The sequence below is a fragment of the Leucoraja erinacea genome, chromosome 20, assembly GCF_028641065.1.
Source record: "Leucoraja erinacea ecotype New England chromosome 20, Leri_hhj_1, whole genome shotgun sequence".
Classification (NCBI taxonomy): domain Eukaryota; kingdom Metazoa; phylum Chordata; class Chondrichthyes; order Rajiformes; family Rajidae; genus Leucoraja; species Leucoraja erinaceus.
Window position 1 is genome coordinate 24,385,397 of NC_073396.1, and position 18,858 is coordinate 24,404,254.

General features: G+C 44.9%; 1 protein-coding gene across 1 annotated transcript in view; it reads right to left on the minus strand.

Moving 5' to 3' along the window:
- Window positions 1–18,858, minus strand: part of LOC129706979 (GRB2-related adapter protein-like) — a 116,085-nt gene continuing 97,227 nt past the window's right edge. Inside the window, exons 5-6 of the mRNA XM_055651681.1 lie at window positions 3,866–4,034; window positions 1–815 (exon numbers count right to left, since the gene is read on the minus strand). Coding sequence (XP_055507656.1) covers window positions 630–815; window positions 3,866–4,034 — 355 coding nt within the window. The 3' untranslated portion in view covers window positions 1–629. The remainder of the gene's footprint in view (window positions 816–3,865; window positions 4,035–18,858) is intronic.

Consider the following 18,858-nt stretch of genomic DNA (forward strand, 5'->3'; position numbering starts at 1 on the left):
GGCAGGTGGGACTACTGGGGCATTTTGTTCAGTGTGGGCAAGTTGGGCCGAAGGGCCTGTTTCCACACTGTATGACTATGAATCGATGGCACGATGATTGATTTCAAGAGGCAAACCAGCCTGTATCGAGATCCGTATCAAGAAACATGAAGAGCTGGAATGTGTTCCATACTGTACATTTTATTTGTGAGGATGATCATTTAAAAAAAAATATTTTTGCAACAGCCTCAAATGTTACAGAGACAGCTGGGGATATTTAGAGCTGCCAGTGACTGCAGGTTTACGCATCCGCGGAGCTCAGGATAACTTCTCAGGATTTTTGCATCAAAACGAGCCCACGTTCCACGATCCAAGTGAAAAGCAAATAAAGTCACGCACAAAAATGTACACAGAGGGAAAGAACAAGAATCTGACGACTTGTAATTTTGTGCCCAAGTTGACGAAGAAGAGATTTGCATTTTGTGAAACGTCTTTCATAATCTCAGGCTATCCCAAAGCTCAGCACAGGCGGTGAAGTGTGTTTGAAGTGTAGTCACTGATGCAGGGATCTGGTCTGAAGTAAATCAGAAGAGGTTACGATGGAAAGCTGCTTCCCGACGTTCATGATGAGATGATGGCGCTGTGGGGAGCTACTGCACGATTCCCTGAACGTAGTTGCGTGGGAAGTAACCGATGCGGCTGTTGCACTTCCCCTTCCACCAGTTTGCATCCAGGCATTCCAGCACCTCGATCACATCGCCCCGGTTGAAGATCAGCTCCGAGCGGTCTTGTGGAGCAAAGTCGAAGCAAGCCTGTACCAGCATGGGCTTCTCCATCTGCAACACAAGAGTGGTCAGTGTAGAACATTCGAGCTGAAAACTCTGCAGTCCAGTCATCCAAATAAACCCACACAAGGCAGACCATTGTAAATGGAAAACCATTATTTGGAGCATTGTCATTTTCTTTCCTCCCTCCCTCCCCCCCCCCCCCCCCCCCCCCCCCCCCCCCCCCCCCCCCCCCCCCCCCCTCCTCCTCCCCCCCCCTCTCTCCCTCCTCCCTCCCTCACCTCCATCATCATCCATCCATCCATTCATCATCCTTCATTCATTCATTCATTCATTCATCATCATACATTTCAATTCATTCATCATACATTCATTCATTCATTCATTCATTCATTCATTCATGCATACATTCATTCATTCATTCATCCATCATTCATTCATTCATAAAGTCATGGCCAACACGGAAACAACTCCTTCAGCCCAACTTTCCCATGCCGACCACAATGCCCAATCTACACTAGTTCCACCTGCCCCCGTATCTCTCTAAGCTTTTAATATCCATGTATCTGTCCGAATGTCTATTAAAAGTTGTTGTAGTACTAACCTTGTTATAATATTCATTCTTGTCTTCATTCATTATTTCCTTTACCCCATTCATTGACTCATTCATGCATTGACTCAATCATTCAATCATACATTCATTCATTCATTCATTCATTCATTCATTCATTCAATCATTCATTCACATGATGTTGATACCGCAGGCAGTGCCAGCACTCATTGCTCACCCATATTTGTACATGAATGAAAGATGAGGTAAAAAGCCAACACCATTGTTTGGTCTAGAGTCCCATTTAAATCAGATCAAGTAAGTGCAGCATATCTACATCCCTCAAGGGGATGAGTGAACCAGATATTTTTTTCACAAAATCCAGTATATTTATGGTAGCTACAGTATTACCACAGTTCACTCTTATTCTGGATTTAATTAGTTACTAGGATTTAACTCTGGTGAGGTTCAAGCAAGGAGTTTGTACGTTCTCGGGTGTTTTCCACGGGAGCTCCAGATTCCTCCCACGTTCCAAAGATGCACAGGTTTATAGGTTAATTGGCTTCAGTAAAGATAGTGAATTGGCTCTAATGTGTCGGATCATGCTATTATCTGGGGATCGTCGGTTGGTGTGGACTCAGTGGGCCGAAGAGCTTGTTTCCGCCCTGTATCTCTAAACTAAAACTAAACTAAATGCGTCTCTGAATAAACGGTCCAGAACTCTAGAGTCCAGTTCAGCACCTTAACACCAGTGTGAGATTTTTGTTTACAAATCTTAACCATATAACCATATAACAATTTACAGCACAGAAACAGGCCATCTCGACCCTTCTAGTCCGTGCCGAACACATATTCTCCCCTAGTCCCATATACCTGCGCTCAGACCATAACCTTCCATTCCCTTCCCGTACATATAACTATCCAATTTATTTTTAAATGATAAAAACGAACCTGCCTCCACCACCTTCACTGGAAGCTCATTCCACACAGCCACCACTCTCTGCGTAAAGAAGTTCCCCCTCATGTTACCCCTAAACTTCAGTCCCTTAATTCTCAAGTCATGTCCCCTTGTTTGAATCTTCCCTACTCTCAGTGGGAAAAGCTTTTCCACATCAACTCTGTCTATCCCTCTCATCATTTAAAAAACCTCTATCAAGTCCCCCCTTAACCTTCTGCGCTCCAAAGAATAAAGCCCTAACTTGTTCAACCTTTCTCTGTAACTTAGTTGCTGAAATCTTGTGCATATGATCTGAAGGGAATGACGAGACGGCAGGGTTCGGACATTCCGTACTGATTTTCCACAGGGAATTGGATAAAGAATTTAAAAAAGAAAAACAAGTTTACATGGAACGCATTGCCTGGGGTGGTGGTGGAGACAGACGCAATAGTGGTGTTTAGGAGGCGTGAAATAGGCACATGGAAGTGCAGGGAATCGAGGGATATAGATCATGTTCAGGCAATTGAGATCAGTCATGTTCGGCACTAGCATTGTGGGCCAAAGTGCCCGTTCTTATGCTGTACTGTTCTATGTTCTATGTTCCAGGAAAAAAAAGTGAAGAAATGGGATCAATCAATTAAAGAATTAACAAAACTGAGAAAACAAGTGAGTCATAAATTGCAAAGAGGTGGGGTGGAGAGAACAGAAGGAATCTCAGTACTAGGATGCACCTCCACACCGTCAAGATACCAATCAGCAGAGTGGCACAGCGGTGGAGTTGCTGCCTCACAGAGCCAGATATTCGGGCTCGATCCTGACTACAGGTGTGGTCTGTGCGGAGTTTGTTCATTCTCCCTATGACATGTGTGAGTTTTGCAGGAAACCCACATGGTCACAGAGAGAACGTGCAAACTCCACACAGACAGCACCCGAGGTCCGGACCAAACCCGGCACATGAAGGAGCAGAGAATAGTGGGATATTCCAATAGAGTTTGATATGGAGGGGGCGAGAGGAGGCTCGTGTAGATGATAAACATCAGCATGGATCAGTCGGGACCAATGACCTGTTTTGATTCAGTGTGAATCCCCTCCATTGATTTTAACTCATAGAATCCTACAGCGTGGAAAGCGACCCTTCGGCCCAACTTGCCCAAACTCACCAACATGTCCCATCTACACTAGTCCCACCTGCCTGCATTTCGCCCATATCCCTCTAAACCTATCCCTATCCTATCCATTTGCTAATGTCGTTTCAAAGTTGTGATTGTACCTTAAACTTCACTTTACTTAAGAATTTGGAGATGGAGCATGGAAACAGGTCCTTCGGCCCATTGAAACGTGCCGACCTATGATCACCCCGTGCACAAGCACTATCGTGCACACTAGGGGCAATTTGCAAGTTACAGAAGCCAATTAACCTACAAACCTGTACATCTTTGGAGTGTGGGGGGAAACCAGAGCACCCGGAGAAAACCCACGCGGTCACAGGGAGAATGTACAAACTCTGTACAGACAGCACCCTCAGTCAGGATCGAACCGGTGACTCTGGCGCTATAAGGCAGCAATTCTAATGCTAAGCTAATGTTCCACTGTTGTTTTCGACAATCATTTTACCTCTTCATCAGGTTTTGCATCTCTCAGGAAAATTTGTTGCTTCTTTGCGATTGTAGTGGTCCTGTAGAAGTCCACAAGCTCATTCAAGGAGTGAAACTTCTCATCCCACAAATAATATTTGCTGTCTTTATCGCGAAGGACCTTAAAGTGCTGCACATGTTTGCCGTAGCTGTGGAACAAATAAACAAGTTGGTGGGTTAGAACATAGAACTGTACAGCACAAGAACAGGTCCTTAAGCCCACAATGTTCGTGCCAAACATGATTCCTAGACCAACATTTGGCTGCATTTTTAACTTGTTATTGGAGTGTAGAGTTTAGAGATACAGCGTGGAAACAGGCCCTTCGGCCCACCTAGTCTGCACTAACCAGCGATTCCCGTGCACTAATACTATCCTACACACTAGGGACAATTTACAATCTTACCAAAGCCAATTAACCGTACGCCTTTGGAATGTGGGAGGAATCCGGAGCACCTGGAGAAAACCCACGTGGTCACGGGGAGAATGTACAAACTCTGTAAGGCAGCAACTCTACCGCCACGCCACTGTGCCGATCCTGTGCCGATCCTAGAACCACATATCCCATAATATTTAAAGAAGTGCTGAAGTAGATTTTTACCACCTATGTCAAACCATTAAGCCTTTCCTAAGAAGAATAATGAGGTGACAATTGTATTGGCTCCAGGATTACACAGAATGTTCACAGCCTTTCTCTCAGTTATCCAGGCAACATTTTACATCCAGTGGCCAAAAATATATCATTGAAGTTCTTAGGCTTCCTTTGAATCCAGAGGTATTTGTCCATTTTCACCTGCTAACGAAATTGCCACGGTTTGTTCCATCCCAACCTCATTTCCAGCTTCCCCCCCACTACACTCAGTCTGTAGAAGGGTTCCGACCTGAAATGTCATCTATTTGTTTACTCCAGAGATGCTGCCTAACCGGCTGAGTTACTCCAGCGTTTATACCTTCGGTATAAACCAGCATCTGCAGTTCCTTCCTACTCAAGCTTTTCACTGGACCTTGGTACACATGACGATATACTAAACTAAACTAAACTAAACTAAACTAAAGTAAACTAAACTAAACCAAACCAAACCAAACTGAACTGAATTGAACATGTCAGCACCAAAGAAGGCCATTGAGCCCACTCGTGCTAAGGTCTGAACTCATGGCTTCTGACTCAGGTTTGCACATAATCCACTGAATCAAAGGTTTCAAAGGTACAGTGATATGCGAATTACCATACAGCCAGATGAAATAAAAGCAACAAGACACACAACTATACAAAAGTTAACATAAACATCCACCACAGCAGATTCCCCACATTCCTCACTGTGATGGAATGCAAAAATAGTCCAATCTTGGGTTGATATTCCTGTCCCCTATTAACACGTGCGCACTGTAGGGACATTGGCCTTACTCCAACAAGGGAGATGTCGTCAGCAAATGAAAACTTCAGTCATGGCATTAACGTTGCAATCAAAATATAACACTGTTGCATCATCAGCAATAATGCAATGACTTATGCTGACTTATTTATTGACTGATTGAAAGAAACAGCATGGAAGCAGGACTTTGGTCCACAGAGTCCACATCGACCGTAGATCACCCATTCACACTAGCTTATCTCACTCATCGCATCCACTCCCTGCACATTAGGGGTTATTTACAGAGGCCGATTAACCCCCAAACCCGCACGCCCTTGGGATGCAGGAGGAAACCCACGCGGTCACAGGGATGACATGCACACTCCACACAGATTGCAGCCGAAGTCAGGATTGGACACGAATCTCTGGTGCTGTGAGGCAAATTATACTTTGGCATGAAGTCAGGATTTACAATCAAGGTAGGAATGGCACTCTGTCATAGCAGCCTAGAAACAGGATCCAATTGCATGTTTTTTCTGTGTAAATTGATTGAAAAAAATGTTTTTAACTAGGGTAGATCACGCTAGTATACCCTTAGGAGTGAAGTCATGTCCATTAGGAGATTGGTCTGGCTCATTTGTCCATGATTTAACCTCAAAGTGCATCGGTCAGCACTTAATTTCATATTTCCTTATGACAAGGAATGAGGCCAATCGGCCCATCTAACCCATGACAGCTCTCAGAGTATTCCCATCACTCTCATTCCACCACTTATTTCTCTGTAAATTATTCTCCTTTGCATGCTCTGACACCGAGCTAAACTAGGGGTAATTTACAGAAGCCTTTTGCCCTATCAACCGGCATTGGGATGTGGGAGGAAACTGTAGCATCTGAGGAAAGTGCATGCAGTTACAGGGAGCATTTGGGGAGAGTACATGGGGAAGTGGAGAGAATAATTTAGAGGGGATAGTACAGACCCAATGGGCTGAAATTGGCCTCCTTACGTGCTATCAAAATACCCCCACGTACCTTAGATAGGACAAGAGATGGGATCGAACCTGTGTTATTGGAGCTGTGAGGTTAGTTTTCGTTTTAGAGATAGAGCATGGGAACAGTCCTTTTGGCCCATCGAGTCCACGCCGACCAACGATTGCTTGTACACTAGTTCTATCCTACACACTAGGGACAATTTATAGAAGCCAACTAGCCTACAAACCCACACATTTTTGGGATGTGGAAGGAAACCGGAGCACCCGGAGAAAACCAAATGTGGTCACAGGGAGAATGTACAAACTCCGTACAGACAGCACCCGAGGTCAGGATTGAATCCGGGACTCCGGCACTGTAAGGCAGCAACATACCGCTGTACCACCGTGCCGACCTTGCTCCTGGTTGCAACACTATTTGCTGCCCCACTGCACTGCTTACTGATATGACAGTTCACACAGTCTGCATTCCTTTCATTGCCAGCAGAATGCATTGCATGAACTCCATGACCTTCACTGCTCACAGCACAATGACACATCAGTCAGAGGCCCCTCCATCTGCCATCGCTGACTAATACACACCCTCTGCCTACCTCCCTTTTTAACAGCCGACATCATGGAAAGTGATAATCAATGCTCAGAATGATTTTATGCAAATCAATTGTGAACTGCATGCTATTATACAAAGTGCTGGAGTAACTCAGCGGGTCAGGCAGCGCCGCTGGAGAAAAAGGATGGGTGATGTTTCAGGTTGGGACCTCCGTCCATGGGCCCATGATGTTCTAAGATGTGGGGATACTCTCAAAGTCATAGACTCATACAGCACGGAAACATAACCTTCAGCCTAACTTGTCCATGCCAATCCAGATGGCCATCGAAGCTCGCCCGCAGTTGATACAAATTCTTCTAAACCTATTCTTCCCATTTGCCTGTCCAAATGTCTGTTAAACATTGCAATTGTCCCTGTCTCCAATTTACCCCTCAGGAGGTGGTACTATCTTCAGCAACCAACCTTGAGAGCATGGAAGGGAAGACCCCCTGGTTCTCACTGGCTCTTCAGTCCAGGCACTTAGACAGGTACATGGATAAGAAAGGCTTGGGGGATATGGGCAAAACGGTGCAAATGGGACAAGCTCACTCCCTCCATCCTCCTCTCCGATTCCCAGTCTTCGTGGGCTCGCAGGGATTGGGCTCGTCGACCTGTCCTCTTTTATTCCAGATTTCCATCAGCTCCTGCGTTCTCACAGTTTGACCTTGTTATTTTGCTTTTTTAATTCTTTAAACACAGTTGATTATCTGTGACAACATTGAGTCACCTGTTGAACCTTGGCCTCCACCCTACAGCAGACAGTGCCTTTGTTCACTACCAACCCTGCCCCCGCCCGACCACATTAAAACTTCCTTGTTTTCTTACTTCCCCAGCAAAATGACAACCTTTTCCCAACAAAATTTGCATTTACACAATTGTGGTTTTTGATCCTAGTCGTGTTTCCCAACATGATGTGGCGTCTGCAATTGGGCAACTAGTACGGACGAGAAAGTGGCAAAAGTGTGAAACCACATCGGAACACCGTGTAGCAAAAACAAACATTAAAACACATCACTTGAATCAACAGGCTCTGAAGAAATTCCTGTCATGAGCAATCTGGTAGAGCAGCTTCTCCGCAGCATCAGAGCCCCAGGTTCGATTCCGACCTTGGGTGCTGTCTGTGCAGAGTTTGCATGTTCTCCCTGTGACCATGTGGGTTTCCTCCAGGTGCTCAGGTTTCCTCTCACATCCCAAAAAAACGTGCAGGTTTGTATGTTAATTGGCCCATGTAACAAAATTGCCACGAACATGTAGGGAGTGGATGAGCAACTGGGATAACAGAACTAGTGGGATATAAAGAATCATAGAGTCATATAGCATGGAAACAAGCCTTTCAGCCCAACCCATCCATATTGAACCAAATGCCCATCTAAGATAGCCCCATTTGCCCACGTTTGGTCCATATCTCTCTAAACCTTTCCCATCCATTTTTCTCCAACTATATTTTAAATGTTGTTATAGGACTTGCCTCAACTACCTCCTCTGGCAGCTCATTCCGTATACTCACACGCGGACAGCGAAAATGTTGCTCCTTAGGTTCCTATTACATCTTGCCCCTTTCACCTTAAATGAGTTTTTTTGATTTCCCTAACATAGACACAAAATACTGTAGTAACTCAATGGATCAGACAGCATCTCTGGAGCAAATGGGTAGGTAACGTTTCGGGTTGTGACCCTTCTTCAGACTTAATTGGTGATTCCCCTACCCTGGGTAATGGAAGATGGATGGATAATGTGGGCCGAAGTGCCTGTTGCCACGCTATATCAATACATTAAACACAAGGGTTTAGAGGTTGCAGCAATTTGGGAGGGTTTTCATTGTAGCCATTTTGTATATGCAGAGACATCGGAGTGGTAATTATGAGGCACTTTAGCACGTATGTGTGGCCAGTGTTAAATATTTCCCAGAGACTGGTTCAGCTTGGGAGGAACCTATCTTGACAACCTCTTTCAAGAATAACAAAGAAAGAAGATTATGGTAAACATTAATATATGGCATAAACCTAATTTCAGAATGCTAAAAATACATTTCCAAACCAGAAGATTGTTGATTTAAACATGGCAGTTGTGAATTGGATAAAGCCTGGGAAATGACTTTGTGTCTCTAAAACAGTGAAACGTTCCAGAATGTTTCAGGCACGTGATGTTACACAAAATGTTGGCGCTGAATCACATCAGGAGATGTTAGGGCAGTTGATTAAATTCCTTGCCAAACATGTCAGAACATCTTAAAGGAGGTGCCCAGAGGCAGTGAGGACAGTTCTTGAGCTTGGGAACCTCAGCAACCCAAAAGTTCCTGATTGGGTTCAGGAACCCTTGCTGTGGGGAGGGAACTGAAGTCAGGGAGGTGTTTGGGGTCTCCTCATGGTGGATGTAATGTACCGTGACTCTCCGCTCTCTGGCTGATTAATGTGTAGACCTTGCCCGTGGGGAGTGAGTATCTGACCGTTCTCCAGCGATGCCTTCAGCAACCCCGGGAGAGATCGGATGGTTCAGTCTGGTCCCGGATAGACTTCCTCTTCACCTCTAAGGCCGTCACAGTCAGACACACCGACACCATGCCCGTGTTCCTCTCTGACCACTGCCTCCTTTCCTTCAGGCTTCCTGTCACCTACTGGAGGACAAGAAGGCAGGCAGAGGGACGTGGAAGTTAAATGTAAAGTTGTTGACCACAGAGAACATTGAGGAGCTAAAGAGGGACTACGCATGGTGGAGAAATGTGAGGTCCCACTATGATACACTGGTGGGAAGCAATCAAGGGGAACATCAAGAGGTTCTTCATCTCCAAAGGGGTTCAGAGAGCAAGACAAGTCAGAGAGAATAGTACCACCTCCAGACAGATTTGCAGCAACTGCTCCTTTGGCAGTCGATGGGGGTGGATATGTGGGAGGAACTTAGAGAGTTGAAGGGCCGACAAGTTCGGCTCTTTACCTCCGAATCCTCCAACATTACCTTCCGATCCAGGGTCCGCCACGTGGAGCAGGATGAGATGTGCTCACGCTTCTTCTTCAATAAGGTTCACAGGGGATCTCCGTGACCAACAGCCTTCGGGGGAGGAGGGCTCGGTAACATCCTTGCAGACGGACATGCTGAGGATCTGCAAATCGGGTTTCTACGACAGAAAGGCCACAGACAGCACCGCCTCCCTGAACTTCCTGTTCTCTTTCACAGAGGTCTTGGAGGACAGCAAGCGGGAGAGTCCATCCGTTCTTTTGTCTCGAATAAAACTTCCGGAAGTGATGGCTTACCGGCCGGGTTGTATTCGGCTTTGTGGGACTGGGTGGCCCCAGGCTTTTAAGAAACATTTATACAGATACATGTATAGGATAGGTTTAGAGGGATATGGGCCAAATGCAGGCAGGTGAGACTAGTGTAGATGGGACATGTTGGTTGGTGTGGGCCAGGAAGGCTGAAGGGCCTGTTTCCACACCGTTTAACTCCATAACTCTATTTGACAAGCAGGCCTCATTATCCTATATTCATATTCATATTCAATATCTTAACCCAGGGATTGGCCACTATATATGACGTAAGTTAGGTCTTTATTCTCTGGAGCGCAGAAGGTTAAGCGGGGACTTGATAGAGGTCTTTAAAATGATGAGAGGGATAGACAGAGTTGATGTGGACAAGCTTTTCCCTTTGAGAATAGGGAAGATTCAAACAAGAGGACATGACTTCAGAATTAAGGGACAGAAGTTTAGGGGTAACATGAGGGGGAACTTCTTTACTCAGAGAGTGGTAGCGGTGTGGAATGAGCTTCCAGTGGAAGTGGTGGCGGCAGGTTCGTTGGTATCATTTAAAAATAAATTGGATAGGCATATGGATGAGAAGAGAATGGAGGGTTATGGTATGAGTGCAGGCAGGTGGGACTAAGGGAAAAAAGTTGTTCGGCATGGACTTGTAGGGCCGAGATGGCCTGTTTCCGTGCTGTAATTGTTATATGGTTATAGTTGGGTTTGTGTGGTGGCAGATCATATTCATTTTGCCATAGAGGGAGTGCAGAGAAGGTTCACCAGACTGATTCCTGGGATGTCAGGACTGTCTTATGAAGAAAGACTGGATAGACTTGGTTTATACTCTCTAGAATTTAGGAGACTGAGAGGGGATCTTATAGAAACTTACAAAATTCTTAAGGGGTTGGACAGGCTAGATGCAGGAAGATTGCTCCCGATGTTTTGGAAGTCCAGGACAAGGGGTCACAGCTTAAGGATAAGGGGGAAATCCTTTAAAACCGAGACGAGAAGAACTTTTTTCGCACAGAGAGTGGTGAATCTCTGGAACTCTCTGCCACAGAGGGTAGTCGAGGCCAGTTCATTGGCTATATTTAAGAGGGAGTTAGATGTGGCCCTTGTGGCTAAGGGGATCAGAGGGTATGGAGAGAAGGCAGGTACGGGATACTGAGTTGGATGATCAGCCATGATCATATTGAATGGCGGTGCAGGCTCGAAGGGCCGAATGGCCTACTCCTGCACCTAATTTCTATGTTTCTATGTTTCTATATCACTAGGGTGTAGCTTGACCTCCAGTAGATTCAAGCTGTGATCTCTGATGAAGGCCTAGCCATTGACCATGATTGTAAAAATGAATCGAGCAGTGTCAATACCATGATCGCTGGTCGGCACGGTCTCGGTGGGCCAAAGGGCCCATTTTCACGCTGAATCTCTAAACTGAGCTAGTATGGCCTAGCGGCAACCCACCGAATTACTCCGGCACTTTGTGTCTTTTTTTTGTAAAACAACATCTGTGGTTCCTTGTGTCTCTATCCCCACTCTGGGAATCTCTGGCCCTGTACCATTCAACACAGAGAATGAGCTTTCGGATGGAATGAAGAACAACGGGCCCTGAAGGCTCGGCTAAGACTATATATTGAAGAACTTTGAAACTTGAAAGGCACAAGTTGGCACTAGAAACTTGGCGACGCTTGTGTAATGCCTCTGTGTAATGTACTATTCCTACATTCTTGTACCAGGGTATGGTTGTGCTCATGTACAGTAAGACTTAATTGAATTATAGGCAAAAAATGAATTTCACTGTACCTAGGTACATGTGACAATAAAATACCATTGAACCATTGTCTCTTTGTCTTCATTGTTTTTGCCAGAATATAAAGGTACAGAAAGAGTCTTGGACTAAAGGTTAGACTTGCATTAAAAGGCAAGTGTTCAGTTAAAACATGTTCAACAACTAATTAACTTTAAGCAGCAATGTCCTATTCCTTTTTTCCACCGCTCAGCGGTTCTGTCAGGCTATTTGCCTAAGTTTCCAAGAAAACTTCATTAGATTTTACAAAAAATGCTGGACTGACTCCAGTAATCTTTTTGTTAGTCACTTTAGTCTGGGTGGCTCAGGTAAGAAGTTAATATGAGGTGTTGGTATATTGCAATTTGATAGAACATAGAACATAGAAAAGTACAGCAGAGAAACAGGCCCTTCAGCCCATAATGTCCATGTTGAACATGATGCCAAGACAAACCAATCTCATCTCTGTGCACATGGTCAATATGCTTCTGAATCCTACATATCCATGTGTTCATCTAAAAGCCTCTTAAACACCACCATCATATCTGCCTCCACCACCACCCCTGGCATCACGTTTATACACCCACCATTCTCAGTGTAAAAAAAACAACTTGCCCCGCACATCTCCTTCACACTTGGCCCCTCACCTTAATGCCCCTGTCCCACTTAGGAAACCTGAATGGAAACCTCTGGAGACTTTGTGCCCCACCCAAGGTTTCCGTGCGGTTCCCGGAGGTTGCAGGGGGTTGCCGGAGGTTTCAGGGAGTGGAAGCAGGTAGGGAGACTGACAAAAACCTCCGGGAACCGCACGGAAACCTTGGGTGGGGGGGGGGGGCAAAGTCTCCAGAGGTTTCCGTTCAGGTTTCCTAAGTGGGACAGTTGCAAAACTCTATGCCCTCTACTCTGATATTTCCACCCTGGGAAAAAGGTTCTGACTGTCCACCCGTTCTATGGATCTTACAATTCTATATACTTTTAACAGTTCTCCTCTCAATCTCTGACAGTTAAGGGAAACCAATCCAAGTTTGTCCAGCCTCTCCTTGTAGCTAACACCCTACAGTCTTACTGTACATGAGCACAACCATACCCTGGTACAAGAATGTAGGAATAGTAGATTACACAGAGGCATTACACAAGCGTCACGGCATTTCGTTTGGACCTCAAGGGGTCCAAATGACAATTAAATTGACTCTGACTGACTCTAATCCAGGCAGCATTCTGGTAAACCTCTTCTGCATCCTCCGTAAAGCCTTCACATCCCTCCTGTAACATGCGACCAAAACTGCACGCAATACTCCAAATGTAGCCTTACCTAATTCTCGTAGAGCTGCAGATATTGCTGGCCATTGTGAGTGTAGCTGGGAAACAGAGTCATGGAGTCATGGAAACAGCATTGGCCCATCTCATCAACACCCACCAAGATGTCCCATCTAAACTAATCCCATTTACAAGGGCCTGACTCATATCATCTGAAACCTTTCCTTTCCCTGTACCTGTCTAAGGTCTGTTAAATGTTGTAATAGTACCTGCCTCTACCACTTCCTCTGGCAGCTCATTCTATATACCCACCGGCCTCTTTAGATTTCACCAGGTTTAGATTTTAGAGATACAGCATGGAAACAGGATCTTCGGCACACCATGTTCCCGCCAACCTGCGATCACCCCTTACACTAGTACTATCCTACACACCAGGAACAATTTACAATTTTTTTTTTACAGAAGCCAATTAACCTACAAAACCCATAAGTCTTTGGAGTGTGGGAGGGAACCAGAGCACTCGGATAAATCCCACATGGTCATAGCGAGAACGGGTTGGACAGGCTAGATGCAGGAAGATTGTTCCCGATGTTGGGGAAGTCTAGGACAAGGGGTCACAGCTTAAGGATAAAGGGGAAATCCTTTAAAACCGAGATGAGAAGAACTTTTTTCACGCAGAGAGTGGTGAATCTCTGGAACTCTCTGCCACAGAGGGTAGTTGAGGCCACTTCATTGGCTATATTTAAGAGGGAGTTAGATGTGGCCCTTGTGGCTAAGGGGATCAGGGGGTATGGAGAGAAGGCAGGTACGGGATACTGAGTTGGATGATCAGCCATGATCATATTGAATGGCGGTGCAGGCTCGAAGGGCCGAATGGCCTACTCCTGCACCTAATTTCTATGTTTCTATGTCTATGTTTCTATGTACAAACTCCATACAGACAGTCAGGATCAGAACACAAGTCTCTGGCGCTGTGAGGCAACAACTCTTCCGCTGCGCCACTGTGTGTGAATACAGTTTCCCTTCCTGTTCCTATTATATGGTGAATGTATTCCATGGTAGAGAATGGGAAAGTGTAAAGAAAGGGGATTAAATTTCCTTGATTAGAAGGATAAACCAGACAATAGAATACTGCCAGCTTCAGATTTTACTTTAGACTTTAAACCTTATTTATACAGCGTGTAAAACAGGCCCTTCGGCCCATGAATTGCACCGACCAGCATTCATCCCATACACCAGTACTATCCTACGCACTCGGGACAATTTCTAATTTCCAGAAACTAATGAACCTACAAATCTGTACTTCTTTGAAAACGCACACGGTAATAGGAAGAACGTACAACCTCCTTACAGACAACATCCGTAGTTGGATCAAACCTGGATCTCTGGCGCTGGAAGCAGCAACTCTACTGCTGCATGACCGTGCCGCCTTAGCTTATTATACATTCATGCAATTTCCCTTCCTGGTGGGAACGGTTTGGTTTGCAAAGTAGGGATTTCTATTTAATATGCAAGAGGGATTTTGGCGGCATTGCAGTCATTTATCGACATGTTGTTTTCTCAAACTGTTGCTGATGGAGCAATCTCCAGCAGGAGAAATGAAATGGCTGGGTTCAATCGGAATGCATTAAATTGCAGTTGCTTCACAATCTAAACTAACCCAAACCACAATCCCACCCAGATTTGATTCAACTGCTAAACCTGGAATAAAGTTACGCAATTTGTAGTTTCATCTTGCACTTGGAAAATAACAAATACATTTGATTTAACAATTCAGCTGCAACCAAACCAACAAAACAATGGGACTCCTCCCTTGCAGCAGACCTGTTCCAATGACTCATGTCCACAGTGTGAAATGCAAACTTTCTTCTATTTTTCTCTTTTTAATTGTAAAATAAATCAGATAATATTTAATGAGAATAAATAACCAGAAATAATAAGAAAACCTGGAAAATGCTATCAATCTGAAATAAAAGATGGAAAGAATAGCCATTGATAGGGTAGAGGGCCAGAACCTTTTTTCTCAGGGTGGAAATGTACAAGGGTGAGAGGGCATAGAGTAGCTTTAAGGTGAGAGGAACAACGTCTAAAGGAGATGAGCAGGGCAAGTTTTTTAACACAAAAGGTGGTTGGTGGCTGGGTGGTGGAGGCAGATGTGATAGTGGCATTTAAGAAGGGTTTAGATAGGCACACGGATATGCAGGGAATGGAGAGATTTGGATCATGTACAGGCAGATGAGATTAGTTTTTGGTATCGTGTTCGGCACAGACATTGCGGGATGAAGGGCTTGTTCCTTTGCTGTACTTTTTCTATGTTCTACGTTCTAAAATGCTGGAAATGCTCAGCATCCGTGCAAGGTGAAACACGGTCGGCCAAAGAAGTGTGTAGGAAGCAACTGCAGATGCTAGTTTACGCGGAGGACAGACACAAAATGCTGATCTAACTCAGCGGGCAGCATCTCTGGAGACCAGGCAGCATCTCTGGTGAAAAGGAATAGGTGATGATTCGGGTCGAGGCCCTTCTTCAGACCGTCAGAAGAAGCGTTCCAAACCACAACATCATCTATTCCTTTTCTCCAGAGATGCTGCCTCTCACGCTGAGTTAGACCAGCATTTTGTTTCTATCTTAAGCTGAAAAATAGTCTTCAATTCGAACTAGACTCATAGAGTCGTACGCACATAAACAGGCCCATTTAGCCCAACTTGGCCCTGCTGACCAAGATGCCCCAAATCAGCTGTCTGGCCCACATTTTATTTTGTGTTAAGGAATGCAGACTGGTTTAACCCAATAGTTTCTGAAACTTGAAAGTGTAATGTTGAAGTGAGTGTCATGAAGCTTGTGCAGTCAATGCAGTTTGAGTTTAACTTGCTTATGGAAATGATCATAATACCATGTATCTATGAAACTAAAACCTTCAAGGCAGCACAGCTCCATACTGAACTGGTGTGTTAACCCGGGTTACATTCTCCATGTAATGTAAGACATCAAGAAAGTTTCTAACTTACAAAGGATGGGGAGGAGAGGCAGGAACAAAGGGAATATCCATGATACATTGGAGATTAGAAAAAAGGAAAGGCAGCAAAAATGTGGCAGTACTTGCCGAGAGGAAGATTTGTTAGTCACAGCTGGGCTGTCTGGAAGAGGTGTGGACAGAAGAATAATGAGGACAGAAGGAAAGGGGGAAAAATGCTGTAGTCAGCTGAAATATTGCAGTTGCACAAAAGCTGTAATAAACGACAATGCTGGAAGTACTGGGAGGTTTAGTTTAATTTAGAGATACAGCGTGGAAACAAGCCCTTCGGCCCATCGCGCTCACGATGACCATCAATCACCCATTCACACTAGTTCCATGTTATCCCACAATATGTTATTCACACAAAGGGTGGTGGGTGCATGCAATGAGCTGCCGGAGGAGGTAATTGAGGCAGGTACTATTGTAACGTTCAAGTTCAAGTGAGTTTATTGTCATGTGTCCCTGTATAGGACAATGAAATTCTTACTTTGCTTAAGCACACAGAAAATAGTAGGCATTTACTACAAAACAGATAAATGTGTCCATATATCCTGATCTAAATATATACACACATGAAAAAATAAACTGGTAAAGTGCAAATAGCAGAAAGTGGTTGTTAATAATCAGAGTTTTGTCCGAGCCAGGTTTAATAGCCTGATGGCTGAGGGGAAGTAGCTATTCCTGAACCTGGTTGTTGCAGTCTTCAGGCTCCTGTACCTTCTACCTGAAGGTAGCAGGGAGATGAGTGTGTGGCCAGGATGGTGTGGGTCTTTGATGATACTTTGATGAATGTTTAAGAAACATTTCGACAAGGTTCATGGATAAAACAGGTTTAGAGGGATATGGGCCCAACACAGGCAGGCGGGACCAGTATAGTAGATAGGACATGCTGGCCGGTGTGTGGGGAATTTGGGCCAACGGGCCTCTTTCAGGGTATAAGACACTATGATTCCATGAAACTTTTGCATCCACTCTCTACACACTCAGGGCAATTTACAGAGGGGCAATTAACCTACAAACCAGCACGTATTTTGGAAGTGGGAGGATATTATCGGAGCACCCAGAGGAAACCCATGCGGTTACAGTGAGAACGTACAAACTGCACACAGGCAGCAGCCGAGGTCAGTATTGAACCCGGGTTTCTGGCGCTGTGAGGCAGCAGCTCTACCACCAAGGCTGTTAAAGGTTACAGGGAGAAGACAGGAGAATGGGGTTGAGAGGGAAAAATTGAATGAATGGTGGAGCAGACTCGATGGGCTGAATGGCCTAATTCTGCTCCTAAGTAGCACACATTTCTACTGTGCTCCAAACTCAGCTGAACCTTATTTGAACTACTATTTATTGAAAGTAACAGCATTGTAGAAATAGTTGAATCAGCTTTGCTGTTGTGTGCTTCAATGTTTGTGCAATGAGCAGGATATTTTCTGGGGTGGTTTGGAACTCTGTACAATGGAACGCCCAGTTCTTCAGACTATTACACAGTTCTGAGCAGGTCGGATCTCAAGTTACCCAATTAACTCAGGTGACACTTGACACCTTCTGTGAAGCCTCTTCATGCTGCAAAAGGAACATTAAAATGAGATCGAAGGTACACAAAAAAACTGGAGAAACTCAGCGGTCGCAGCAGCATCTATGGAGCGAAGGAAATAGGCAACGTTTCGTCCCGAAACGTTGCCTATTTCCTTCGCTCCACAGATGCTGCTGCACCCGCTGAGTTTCTCCAGCTTTGTTGTACACCTTCGCTTTTCCAGCATCTGCAGTTCGTTCTTAAACATTAAAATGCGATCCATTTGAGGATGGAGGGTTGACTGTGGTGTGAATGTTGGAGCACACCCTTCTCTGGCAGAAGGTTTTCGCTTATAGATTCCTTCTGTGGCTGAACACAAAAGGTTAACCTGATATTTCAGTGAACCCGGTTCTGTGGCTCTGTGAGGCAGCGACTCTACAAACTGGGTCACTGTGCCGCCCCTGTACTGTGTGCTGCTTATCATTGTTTCCCACAAGCTTATAATTCAACCACACACACTCTCTTGGAGATGGGATTCCTAACGTGAGTGCAAGGTCTGGATCGAGTGGATGTGGAGTGGATGTTTCCACTCGGCTGGGACCAGAGGCCATAGGCTCAGAATAAAAGGATGTACCTTTAGAAAGAAGATGAGGAGGAATTTGTTTAATCAGAGGGAGGTGAATCTGTGGAATTCATTGCCACACTGCTGTGGAGGCCACATGAATGGATATTTTTAAGGCGGAGATTGACAGATTCTTGTTTAGTGTCAGAAGTTGTGGGGTGAAGGCAGGAGAATAGGGTTGAGAGGGAATGATAAATCAGCCGTGATTAAATGGCGGGGTGGACTTGATGGGCCGAATGGCCTAATTCTGCTCCTAGAACTTATGAACATAAGAAAGTACTACGTACATGCAAGTTCCTTTATTCTTCCTGGTAGGTATGGGGTCTGTTCACACCTAGGGTGATGATAGCTAACAGGTTAAAGTATTGATTTAACATGAGCTCACGCTACATTAACGCAACTGGTCTATTTAAATTCAAGTAATTGAATCGGTCTCAAATTTAATTTTTGCAGTCTCATCTAAAGATCGAATACCATGAAACTATTAATTAGTAGGATGAAAATGTCAAAGACCAGAGGGCATAGCTTAGAAATGTGAGGGGCAAAGTTTAAAGGAGATGCGTGCGTCAAGTTTTTACACAGTGTGGTGGGTGCCTAGAACGTGATGCCAGGGGTCGTGGTGGAGGCAG